This window comes from Thalassophryne amazonica, chromosome 1 (assembly GCF_902500255.1).
Source record: "Thalassophryne amazonica chromosome 1, fThaAma1.1, whole genome shotgun sequence".
Classification (NCBI taxonomy): Eukaryota; Metazoa; Chordata; class Actinopteri; order Batrachoidiformes; family Batrachoididae; genus Thalassophryne; species Thalassophryne amazonica.
The window spans coordinates 95,396,144-95,409,672 of NC_047103.1; the positions used below are offsets into that span (position 1 = coordinate 95,396,144).

At 41.7% G+C, this 13,529-nt stretch overlaps 1 protein-coding gene across 1 annotated transcript in view; it reads left to right on the forward strand.

The window, feature by feature from the left end:
* The window catches only part of LOC117512720 (collagen alpha-1(XXI) chain-like), a 292,990-nt gene that overhangs the window by 59,655 nt on the left and 219,806 nt on the right, over positions 1 to 13,529 (forward strand). The window contains exons 3-4 of the mRNA XM_034172906.1: positions 7,546 to 7,682; positions 10,450 to 10,569. Of these exons, the coding sequence (XP_034028797.1) occupies positions 7,546 to 7,682; positions 10,450 to 10,569 (257 nt within the window). The remainder of the gene's footprint in view (positions 1 to 7,545; positions 7,683 to 10,449; positions 10,570 to 13,529) is intronic.

Here is a 13,529-nt window from a genome sequence, read left to right on the forward strand (position 1 = left end):
ATAGTTGGGTTGGCTTGTTATACACCGGATGCCCTTCCTGACGCAACCCTCCTTATTTATCCGGGCTTGGGACCGGCACTCAGAATGTACTGGCTGCACACCTGTCACAAAAAATATTTACAAATGTGTATTTCGATCTGTGTATATGTAACCACATCCACAAATGTGCAAAATATCTGTGTATGTATTTCGATTTATGCGTGTGTAGCCAGATACACAAATGTGTAAAAAAAAACCCCTGTGTATTTATTTCAATTCATGCGTGTGTAACCAGATACACAAATGTGTAAAATTTTTGACAGGTGTACTGCCCCAGACAAACTCCTCACCTGCCACTATCCCCGGAGTGGGTCACGCCCAGCAGGGCAGGACGCTTGACACCAGAAACGAGAGCCCACAAAATGTCACTGAGAAACTTTTTGAAGAATTTCTCATTATTTAAATTTTCAATAGTGCCATTGTTGTAAGGTGTAGTGAAAATTAAAATTTTAGTTTATTTTTTCAAACTGAGTGCTGTAGTATAACCAGCAGGACCCCACTGATGTGCTCAGTGAATCTGGTGACACCACACCTGAATTTATTGAATATTTTTCTGGTGTCTCTTTGTTACTGCACTTTGTTGACGGTCCCTATGCTTCCGTTTCTCAGCTGCCTGCTTGTTCAGATCAATGTTATTTTTCCAGCTCAGAGGATGGCTCATATGGATAAAAATAAGGTTGTAGCTCGTTGTCTACCTTTTTTAGGGCAGAAACTAGTGTTTTGTTTTTCTACAACATTTCTCTTAAGATTTTTTCAGCTGTGAACTTCGAATCTGTGAATATCTTTCTAACTGAGTTTGACACCTATGTTACTGTTTGACAGGTGGACCACCCCAGTCAAACTCCTCACCTGACACTGTCCCCAGAGTGGGTCACACCCAGCGTGGCCAGGTGCTTGACACCAGAAGCAAGAGCACGCTCGAGACTTACCTCCCCGCCTCACCGGCTGTAGTGACCCCCCCACCAAAAAAAAAATTGTGGCAATAGGGTTTCCTATTTCCTGTATATTCATGTTTTGTGAGACCTGCGTTCACATTTCGGGAGATTTTTTTTTCAGTATTCACATTTTGCAATTAATGGTTTGCGAATAATTCATGATTTGCAGCTGATTCATGTTTTTGGGGTTAACAAAGTTCCAACACGTGTTCCAGTGTGCAATGACTATGCAGACCGTCTAGTAAAGTTTATATTCAAAGTGAGTGGACAACGAAATCTCTTAGTTTTTAACTATTCCCTTAATTATCTCCATTATTCTTTCTGTATTAATTTGATATTTTAATGACAATGTAATTGTCATTATTATCATTAAGAGTAACATTAAAGTGTATATGTCAGGTTAACAAACTTTATGTTTGATAGTAAATAGATAGTATTGTAGCGAGTAGTGATTTCTCTTGAAAATTTCATCTTTAAATGAAATAGAATGTTTAGTTATTTTTGTAAATGAATTTATGAACATTCTAGACAAGAACTTACATAGTAGTAAGATAAATTCATTTACAAAAATAACTGTAAATATTCTTCTCTTGTATTTAGAGTTGATTTGTCAAGATAAATCACTACTATCTTGCTTTATCTTCCTTCATTTGTCAAAAATGTTTTAATTTTTTAACCTTTTAACCTGCACTTTAAACAAAAGCAGTAGCATTGGCACACCACTTCAGGTTTTGGTGTCCAGCTGCATCACTGGAAGTTCTGGAGTGTATCTGGATTTACAAGTTTTTCTGCACAGCAAATGTTGAAATGTTCCTGATGTGGGAAAAGTGAATATATTTCTTAAAATATACACAAACTAAAAATAGCACAGTACTGTGCTATTTTCTTTAAGGTCTGATTCCAAAAAAAAATATTACAAAATTAAAAAAATATTAAAAATATTTAAAAAATATTTAAAATGAAAAAACAAAAACTAAGTTATATAAAGTTGAGACTGTTCTTGTAGTCACAACAGTAACAATGAAAAAAAAAAAACAGTTTAGATTATTTTGGTAAGAATAAAAATAGATCCTTTACAAATATAAAACATTCACTCAGCTCAACTGAGTGATTCCGCAGCAAAACGCTGAAAGCTAAGCTAATGTTACCTGATAAAACTTAATTATTCAGCGGTGCAGTAATTTCACGTTTTATTTTCAGATTTTATTCTCAGACAAATTTGTAGAAGCTCCATTGCTCAAACTGTGCATTTATAGCCAAAAGTGAAGAATTTCAGATTGAGTGGGTCTGCTCGATAATACCTTCTGCTATGTCTCTTGCTGACCGGGTCTGTGTGTGTCTGGCCAGGCTGCCCACTTCAGCTCCATCCGGCCTCACTCCGAACAGTTGCTGAAAAAAGCTCCTTCCAGCAGGGTGATGTCCATCACTCCTTCTGCTTTTACTCCTAATTTCATAGTTATGACTCCCAAACTGAGCGTTTCACTTTTTCCTGTCAAGAATCCATGAAGGCAATTGTTTTGTGTGTCCAGTGTGAAAGGCTCTTTTGGTGGAGCTCTGCAGTCATCATGACAGATGATTGGCCTGCTTCCAGAGTGACATGAAGACATGAATCAGAGGCACAAAAAAGTTGACAGTGATGACCGGTCATTCTATTAATACAATAACATGCTTTTGGAAGGTGGTATGCATTTTCAGAGGACGGCGTCATGCCCAGTCGCCCAAATGACAGGGCGGACTGGGCATGAACGCGGGCCTCTGAAAATGCATACCGCACACACAACTGCATGTTATTTGCATTATTATCACTTACTGAGATACACAACACGTGGAATCACATTAACAATATTTAATGTCATTTCAAAATGCACGACACCCAGCAAACGTGTACATAAAAAGTTGGCTCACTTTAACTTTTGTCGTGTTGGCTGGTATGGCGCTGCTCTTCAAATTCGCCAGGGCGTCCTCATCAAGCTGGCTGCCTTGGCTGCTGTTCATTGTCGGACTATCCATGATAAAATCATCTGTAATATCCATATTGGGACCAACACACTTCTCGCCTTTTCATCTTTTACTCTGCGGACAGTTCTTGGGGGCTTCTGGCGCACTATGACATCATCAGTTTATGCACAGCAGGCGGGTATTGGGATACCCACCTGTTACTGCGGGCAGGTATGGACAGGTAACGTAAATGTAAATCTACTGGCCCAGCAACGCCTCAGTAAGTGATAATAATAACCAACATCGACTTGTGTGTCTGACCCCCCCCCCCCCCCCCCCCCCCAAAAAAAAACAGGATTTGCATAATTCACGAGAGCCTCATTTTCAAGTCAGAAAAGTCAGATTTCCACATATGTCTAGAGGAATCTCACCCCTGGGCAGTGATCTCCAGAAGCAGTGTTTATGACAGTCACAAAGCACTGCTTCTATTTATAAGAAACATTAATTTGAACATATTTGATTTATGTGTCAAATACTACAAGTATGTGATCATTAAGAAACATTTGGAAAAAACATTTATCTGCAGGCATTTGTGAATAATATTACACTTATTTTTAATGTCAGAGACCACAGATTACTGGAGTGTTTTTTTTTTTTTTATTCAATTATTTAAAATTGTATTTCAGTTCTTTCAGCAGCTCTTTCAGTTTTTGTCTGCATACAAAGGTGGGATGTGTGGTGCAATGGAAAACTTATTTTAGTCAATTATAGACAGACAAACACATTCCCACCCACATGCACACCTATGGTCAATTTAAAATTTCCAGTTCACCTAACTTGCATGTCTTTGGAAGTGAGAAGAAGCCAGAGCACCTGCAGGAAACTTCCAAACTCCACACTGAAAGGCCTAGGTGGGAAGCAATACTGTGGTAACTTGGTCAATGACAAGGACCACAAAACAAAGGTGTATTGAGTGGTGACTTTATGAGAACATTTTTAAGAGAAGTGAACATTGGCATTACAGAACCTGGGACAGCACATTCTTCTTCTACAGTAACGCACACAGCAGTGGAGGAAGTGCAAAACCAGTCACCTCTTGAGAGTTCCACCTCGTGGTATGACAAAGTTACTGCTTCTCAGCATTACAATAGGTCCCAGGACCTTCTTGCTGTGAGGCAACAGTGCTAACCACTAATACACTCTGCTGCCCCTCAGTCATTCAATTCAATTCAGTTTATTTATACAGCCCCAAATCACAACATAAGCCATCTACACATTCCCCAACCCATGACCAAACACACTGGACACATTGGTAAGGACAAACTTTCTCAGGCATTTTTTGATTACAGGAAGAAACCTCAAGCAGATCAGACTCAGTGGGGTGTCCATCTGCTATAACCATATGAGCAAATTACAACAAAGCACAAAACGGAATTATCGGAACATTCAGTGACAGAAATGATGCAGCAAAGCAACCACATGTAGCAGGTTTTCACAATGACAGACAGCTGAAAAGATAACCAGGAGGTGAAGAGTCCCAGTAAACTAGAAAGCATAAATTAAGTCGTTAAAATAGGACATTCTCCATTTCTAATCCTAACGCTTCTCCATCCATCATAATGGCTTCATATTCTACAAGCAAGTTCTGGAAGAAGTAAAAAATTCCAAAAACTGAACACGTCTCAATACAAAGCATAAATACAGATGTGATAGTAGAGAAGCTTGAATCTTCGACTGGACTGGGTTGCTTGACGTGAGGACCAGTCTAAATCTGTGATAGTGAGCACTTCTCCTTTGCTGAGATAATCCATCCCACCTCAGAGGTGTGCCATATCAAGATGCTGATTAGACACCATGATTAGTGCACAGGTGTGCCTTAGACTGTCCACAATAAAAGACCACTCTGAAAGGTGCAGTTTTATCACACAGCACAATGCCACAGATGTTGCAAGATTTGAGGGAGTGTGCAATTGGCATGCTGACAGCAGGAATGTCAACCAGAGCTGTTGCTCATGTATTGAATGTTCATTTCTCTACCATAAGCTGTCTCCAAAGGCGTTTCAGAGAATTTGGCAGTACATCCAACCAGCCTTACAACCACAGACCACGTGTAACCACACCAGCCCAGGACCTCCACATCCAGCATGTTCACCTCCAAGATCGTCTGAGACCAGCCACTCAGACAGCTGCTGAAACAATTAGTTTGCATAACCAAGAATTTCTGCACAAACTGTCAGAAACCGTCTCAGGGAAGCTCATCTGCATGCTCGTCGTCCTCATCGGAATCTCAACCTGACTCCAGTTCGACATCGTAACCGACTTGAGTGGGTAAATGCTCACATTCGCTGGCGTTTGGCACGTTGGAGAGGTGTTCTCTTCACGGATGAATCCCGGTTCACACTGTCCAGGGCAGATGGCAGACAGCGTGTGTGGCGTCGTGTGGGTGAGCGTTTTCTGATGTCAATGTTGTGGATCGAGTGGCCCATGGTGGCGGTGGGGTTATGGTATGGGCAGGCGTCTGTTATGGATGAAGAACACAGGTGCATTTATTGATGGCATTTTGAATGCACAGAGATACCGTGACGAGATCCTGAGGCCCATTGTTGTGCCATACATCCAAGAACATCACCTCATGTTGCAGCAGGATAATGCACGGCCCCATGTTGCAAGGATCTGTACACAATTCTTGGAAGCTGAAAATGTCCCAGTTCTTGCATGGCCGGCATACTCACCGGACATGTCACCCATTGAGCATGTTTGGGATGCTCTGGACCGGCGTATACGACAGCGTGTACCAGTTCCTGCCAATATCCAGCAACTTTGCACAGCCATTGAAGAGGAGTGGACCAACATTCCACAGGCCACAATTGACAACCTGATCAACTCTATGCGAAGGAGATGTGTGCACTGCGTGAGGCAAATGGTGGTCACACCAGATACTGACTGGTATCCCCCCTCAATAAAACAAAACTGCACTTTTCAGAGTGGCCTTTTATTGTGGACAGTCTAAGGCACACCTGTGCACTAATCATGGTGTCTAATCAGCATCTTGGTATGGCACACCTGTGAGGTGGGATGGATTATCTCAGCAAAGGAGAAGTGCTCACTATCACAGATTTAGACTGGTTTGTGAACAATATTTGAGGGAAATGGTGATATTGTGTATGTGGAAAAAGTTTTAGATCTTTGAGTTCATCTCATACAAAATGAGAGCAAAACCAAAAGTGTTGCGTTTAAATTTTTGTTGAGTATATAAGAAGATAATAAGAAGAAATGGTTTGAGAGAGGTGTCAAGGAAGCATTCTTTGTAAAACAGTTGAAACCCAGCCTTAACCGGGGGGCGGGTCTCAGACACGCTTTGTCCCCTGTTTACAATGGGGTACTCAGGTCAAAGCAGTTTCAGTCTTTTGTTCATGGTAATGAGTCATTCACATCATCAGGAGAGTCATCAAGGGAGCCATCAGGGAAGGCTTCCATCCCATCATTCGGAGAGTGCTAACTAGAGCACAATAGGTGCTAATTAGAGCTATTGTTCAGTCACTAGCCTATAGCAGTCGGCCTCTTGGTAGGAGGGGTCTGGTTAGGTTAAAAACACCAGCTTTTGTTGGCTTCTGGTTTATTCTTCTCTACAATCAATCAATCAATCAATCAATTTTTTTATATAGCGCCAAATCACAACAAACAGTTGCCCCAAGGCGCTTTATATTGTAAGGCAAGGCCATACAATAATTATGTAAAACCCCAACGGTCAAAACAACCCCCTGTGAGCAAGCACAGAAGAGTCAAGACAGAAGTCAGACTACCAGAGCAAGAATTTTAGCTGAGGAAGCTTCTGTGATTTGAAGCGAAACGTCCTCACTTCAAGCAACCCAGTCCAGTCGAAGATTCAGGCTTCTCTACTATGGAAACCACCTGGACAACTGAGAGCCTACACAGATACAGATATGATGCAACATGAGTTCATCCGACACCTACACATTCCTTAATTCTTTCAAAGCTGCTGTCGCAGACTGAATGGTCCCCCCTACAAAACGGCCCATCGTGCCTTCACTGCACGTGTCATCAGCCACGGTTCACCGATTATCACCTCGTTTCTGCTTAAAACTGCACTCCTGTTATCATCTATCTCAGCAACAGATATCTGAAGCTTTTGTACAACAGTCACTTCCACAAAATTCAGCATTATTTCTTCATAAAAGATGGAGGAAGCGATCAGAGCGTCGCAGCTACACAAGCTGCTAGCTGCTGCATTCACTGCGCATCCGTCATTTCAAAGTGTCAGCGATTATCGTCTCGTTTCTGCTTAAAACTGACTTTAGAATGATTTAAGAGGCTTTACCTTGTCATCTGATGGTTAATAATCACATTAATCCATTTGATCGCTTTGGGTGAAGAGACTCCATCTCAGATGAGCTGCTGAGCTCCGAAATGATACATGCGCAGTGGTTGCAGGGTGGACCGATTTTTTTTTTTTTTTTTTGGGGGGGGGGGGGGGTATTTGGTCTGTGACACCGGTAGTCATCTCCATGCTCCACAGATCATTCGCAGAGTGGTGTCAGGCCATCTAACTTTAGATACAGTATTATTTGGACTTGAAATAAGAGTCTTTACTGTGAAAACTGTTTATGTGCAGGCTGCAGCACAGCGGTAAATGACCTGGTCTACATCACTGATGGCTCCTGGAGTGTTGGCCTAACAGACTTTGAGATGTCCAAGCACTGGCTTATCAATATCAGCAGTGGATTTGACATCAGTTCCCAGTACACACAGGTACAAAGGATACTGTACAAACTGAGTATGCACTTTTTGTGCCTGAATGTTCAACCTTCTACAACCCCTGGCAATAATTATGGAATCACCGGCCTCGGAGGATGTTCATTCAGTTGTTTAATTTTGTAGAAAAAAGCAGATCACAGACATGACACAAAACTAAAGTCATTTCAAATGGCAAATTTCTGGCTTTAAGAAACACTAAAAGAAATCAAGAAAAAAAAAATTGTGGCAGTCAGTAACGGTTACTTTTTTAGACCAAGCAGAGGGAAAAAAAATATGGACTCACTCAATCTTAGGAAAAAATTATGGAATCACCCTGTAAATTTTCATCCCCAAAACTAACATCTGCATCATATCAGATCTGCTCCTTAGTCTGCATCTAAAAAGGAGTGCTCACACCTTGGAGAGCTGTTGCACCAAGTGGACTGACATGAATCATGGCTCCAACACGAGAGATGTCAATTGAAACAAAGGAGAGGATTATCAAACTCTTAAAGAGGGTAAATCATCACGCAATGTTGCAAAAGATGTTGGTTGTTCACAGTCAGCTGTGTCTAAACTCTGGACCAAATACAAACAACTGGGAAGGTTGTTAAAGGCAACCATACTGGTAGACCAAGGAAGACATCAAAGCGTCAAGACAGAAAACTTAAAGCAATATGTCTCAAAAATCAAAAATGCACAACAAAACAAATGAGGAACGAATGGGAGGAAACTGGAGTCAACGTCTGTGACCGAACTGTAAGAAAACCGCCTAAAGGAAATGGGATTTACATACAGAAAAGCTAAATGAAAGCCATCATTAACACCTAAACAGAAAAAAAAAGGTTACAATGGGCTAAGTGTTGTGTGTTGGGGGGTTTGGCTGGATGTTTTTGTGTTGTTTTCTTTTCTTTGCTCTCCAGGTGGTATGCAAACTGGTTTTTGTCTGTGGAGACGGTCCTGGCAGAAGAGTCCTTCACCCTCATCAGCATTATTAGCTGCACCTGTGGAGGATGCTCACGTGTAAACTTAAAGACTTTCAGCTGAAGCAGATAATGAGATGGCGTTCTGCATTTAAGCCATGAGTGGTTCAAGCAGAATTGCCGGAAACTCGACCTTGTGACGTTCGTTTGTGAGACGCTGAGGACCGCGCCAGGGTTTGACACATCGTGCCTGTGAAGGAGGACGGGTGAGGGACACATTCTGTCAGCACACATAAGAGGTGATTATTGTCTGAATGATCGTTAATAGTAATTTGGCATTTTGTTACGCAGTATAGTTGAACATTGATGAGAATTGTGCAGTTTGCTTATCACTGCCGTGGCGTACGGACTGATGATCCTCCACCTGTTGTGAGAAGCTGCTCATTTACATAAAGCTTAAATTCAGACCTGAATGTGTTGCTGATAGTGTGTGCCTCTGAGGGATATTTGCTGTAGCTCTGTTGACTTACCTCACCTTTTCCATCCTTCACAGAGTCCGTTTGTCGTGTCCACCTGGGGGGTGTTTGGTGGTGAATCTGAGTCCAGAAGCGCCGAGGCTTCGATCCTTTTGGGCGCTGGAGAGCTTGCTGTCCTTCACTCCACCATACAAACCACATATTTATGTTGTACACTAATTATTGCACTAGAGGGGGAAATAAAATCGTTTTGTTTGTGGAACCGCTTTCTGGTTATTTAGCGCTGGGTTCGGTCAGACGTTGGTCCGCTCCTCAACCTGCGTCTGCACATAACACTAAGGAAAAGCAATCGTGGACTGTGGATGACTGGATGAAAGTCATATTCAGTGATGAATCTCGAATCTGCATTGGGCAAGGTGATGATGCTGGAACTTTTGTTTGGTGCTGTTCCAATGAGATTTATAGAGATTTATAAAGATGACTGCCTGAAGAGAACATGTAAATTTCCACAGTCATTGATGATATGGGGCTGCATGTCAGGTAAAGGCACTGGGGAAATGGCTGTCATTACATCATCAATAAATGCACAAGTTTACGTTGATATTTTGGACACTTTTCTTACCCCATCAATTGAAAGGATGTTTGGGGATGATGAAATCATTTTTCAAGATGATAATGCATCTTGCCATAGAGCAAAAACTGTGAAAACATCCTTGCAAAAAGACACATAGGGTCAATGTCATGGCCTGCAAATAGTCCAGATCTTAATCCAATTGAAAATCTTTGGTGGAAGTTGAAGAAAATGGTCATGACAAGGCTCCAACCTGCAAAGCTGATCTGGCAACAGCAATCAGAGAAAGTTGGAGTCAGATTGATGAAGAGTACTGTTTGTCACTCATTAAGTCCATGCCTCAGAGACTGCAAGCTTTTATAAAAGCCAGGGGTGGTGCAACAAAATACTAGTGATGTGTTGGAGCGTTCTTTTGTTTTTCATGATTCCATAATTTTTTACTCAGAATTGAGTGATTCCATATTTTTTTCTATCTGCTTGGTCTAAAAAAGTAACCATTACTGACTGCCACAATTTTTTTTTCCTGATTTCTTATAGTGGTTCTTAAAGCCAGAAAGCTGCCATTTGAAATGACTTTAGTTTTGTGTCATGTCTGTGATCTGCTTTTTTCTACAAAATTAAACAACTGAATGAACATCCTCTGAGGCCGGTGATTCCATAATTTTTGCCAGGGGTTGTATGTGTGATTGAGATCCCTTCATATTTGTTGTGTTGCCATCATCTCAGTTACATTTGCTTTCAATATCAGCTACTAACTTCAATAGCACTATTATTCCATATTATTATTCTTTGGTATGTTCTGGCTGTTGCAGGTGGCTGTGATCCAGTACAGTGACACACCTCGCCTTGAGATCCCTCTAGGAAAACACGAGATTGCAGCTGAGCTCATTAAAGACATAGAGAACATTGCTTACCTGGGAGGAAACACACAGGCAGGCACAGCATGTTTTCATTGGCACAGGAAGGATAACCCACATGTTCATGTTCTAAAAATGTATTCATAACTTCAATGATGTAAGACAAAAACAAGATGATCTTGGAATGCATCATGCCTTAGCCAAGACGTGGAGGTAGACTGTTGTTAGCGCATGTTTTACTGTTGGCAAATTTGACCTTGCTGGTCAGTTCTGGAACCCATCCCCATATGTGTACGAAGTTCAATCCAAATAGGAGGGAAATGCTTAAGGCCCGGTCTAAACTGGCGTTTAGGAAAATTTGCACATGAATTGCACACAAACTTGGTTTATATTCGCTAAACATCCGCAATATCTGTGAAACATGCTTGTATGAGTCGGCCGACATCTGCACACGTCCGCAATTATCAAAATTATCAAAAGTGCAATTATCAAAAGTGCTGATGTCCACCTCTTCTGCAATTTCTCTGGTAGTCAGACGACATCCCGGATCAACACAGCATTCACTTTGGAAATGATCTGGTCGTTTCAGCCTGTCGATGGCCGCTTGGAGCGTGGCGCGCCCTCCGCCGCTGTGGGCCGTCTTTAATCTGGTTGTAATGATCCTTAATCTGTATGACGCCCAGAGTATCCTCACCAAAAGGCGTCTGAATCTTCAAAATGGTTTCCACCTGGCTGTCTCTCACAGTTTCTGGAAAAATTTGATTTAGCGCTGCTCCAATCGCTCAGCCATTTCCCTGACAATGAAAATCCGATGAGGGGGGTGGACCAGTGCTCACTCAAATTCTGCCCACAGGCGAATGACACAACCGACATGCGTGAAAAAACTCACCCATGCGCACGAAGGTTCAAGCTTGGCTGATGCAAGCGCACATGATTCAAATCCATATAGTTTTTGAAAAAAATAAAAAGGTCAGATACTTTTCTATCAGACCTCGCATATCCGCCGTTATCCGCTGATATCCACAACTGACGGGGTATTGTGGACTGGGACAGTGTGTAAAACAGATATATAGTGTGCCTATCACGTCCACATCACAAACTAAAATAAGTTGTAGCAAATGCATACAGAGTGGCCACGAATAAAGCATTTGGATTACGTCAGCTTTGCATCTGATATGCAGACAATTTGCGAATGCATAACAAACACTTCACGTAAACCCAAAATACTATATAAATGTGGCAGAAATCATCATACTTGCCAGTCATTGCCAGTCCAGCTGTGGAGACGTACAGATGTAGTTATGGATCCCCAAAGACATAGTGTGATAGTTGCTGCCATCCAACAACATACTAATCAACGTGTCCAAGTCCAGCAATTGCTTCAGAAGCTGTGGTGCTGGTGTGAATAGTGATGCCGAAAGGCCTGAGCGTGCTTTTTTTATGACTGCAATTCCTCAACACGTGCGCAATGCATTCTCAATACATCCGTAATACTTCCGTGATAATCGCAATGCGTCCAACCCGTTTCCTCAATACATGCGTTATACATCCGTGATTGTTTGACATATATTCGCTATACATTATTAATATATCCGTAATTCATACTAAGAAATTTGTCATTCTTGGCCACTTTTGTTGCGGATGACAACGAACGCCCAAAATTTGTATACTCAATTCATGCGCAATTAAGCCTCTCCCCAGTGGGACTGGGCCTTTAAATTTTGATGTTTGATCTCAATAATCTTGAACCAATTTTTTTTTTTTGGCAAATTTCACCTCAGCTGGGCCATTCCAAAACCCATCGACCATATCCTGTATGTGTTAGGTGTGGTGTAAATCAGAGTGAAAAAAACTTCTTTTGTCTTCATTTGTAACCTTGACCTGATGACCTTGACACCAGTGGCCAACCTTTGGTAAATTTGATGTTGCTTGGGCATTTCCAGAACCTACATATGGGTGCCATTTTTGGTGGACATCAGAGTGAAAATCACAAACAAAACCTGGATATGTTGAGATTGCTTCAGAGTAAAGTACTTTGCTGCAGAGATCCATACAGCCATCCATTTTCTATACCTGCTTCCTCCAATTAAAGGTCACCAGGGGCTGAAGCCGATCTCAGCAGTCAGTGCGTGAGGCATTGTACACCCTGGACAAGACGCCAGTTTGTCACAAGGCCACATACAGACAAACAAACACACTCACACCCACATGCAGAATTAAAAGTGTCCAATTCACGTAACCAGCACCTGGAGGTGGTTAAATTCCCATCAGTGAGAATGAACATTTTTTTCAAAACCACTGAATGAGCATTTTGGCAGCATGGTGGCTTAGTGGTTACCACTGTTGCCTCACAGCAAGAAGGTCATGGGATCGGTTCCCAACTGTGGCCTTTCTGTGTGGAGTTTGCATGTTCTCCCCGTGTTAGCATGGGTTCCCTTCAAATGCGCCTTCAGATTAGGTGATTTGGAAACTTTAAACTGTCCACTGGTGTGTGAGTGTGTTTGTTTCTTTATATGTGACCCTGTCGCAGACTAGCGTCCTGTCCAGGGTGTACCCCACCTTATACTCTATGACCGATGGGATAGGCTCCATTACCCCCTTGCCCCTTAATTGGGATAAGCAGGTATAGAACATGGATGAGTGGATGAGGAAGGCTCTTATATGGAGGAGGGTTGAGGAGGAATATTGTGTAAATGCACTTTACATTCTACAATAAAAATATTCCAATACAACATCCAAAATAAATAAATAAATAAATGACAATAACAGCAACAAAATAATAATAACAATAATCATCCAGTGAAGTGTGACAAAGAAGAGCCTGGTTAAGGAAATGCAACAGTCCCCTCAGGTATATCTACGACAGTGTGACCACCACCAATATGAATATATCACATTAACACTGAGGGAGAGGCTCACTGTGTCAGTAACCCAAAAATAATGAAAGGCATCAGAGGGTTAATACATAACCTGTGCACTCTCACACCACAAAATACACTGAACAAAAATATAAACACAACACTTTTGTTTTTGCT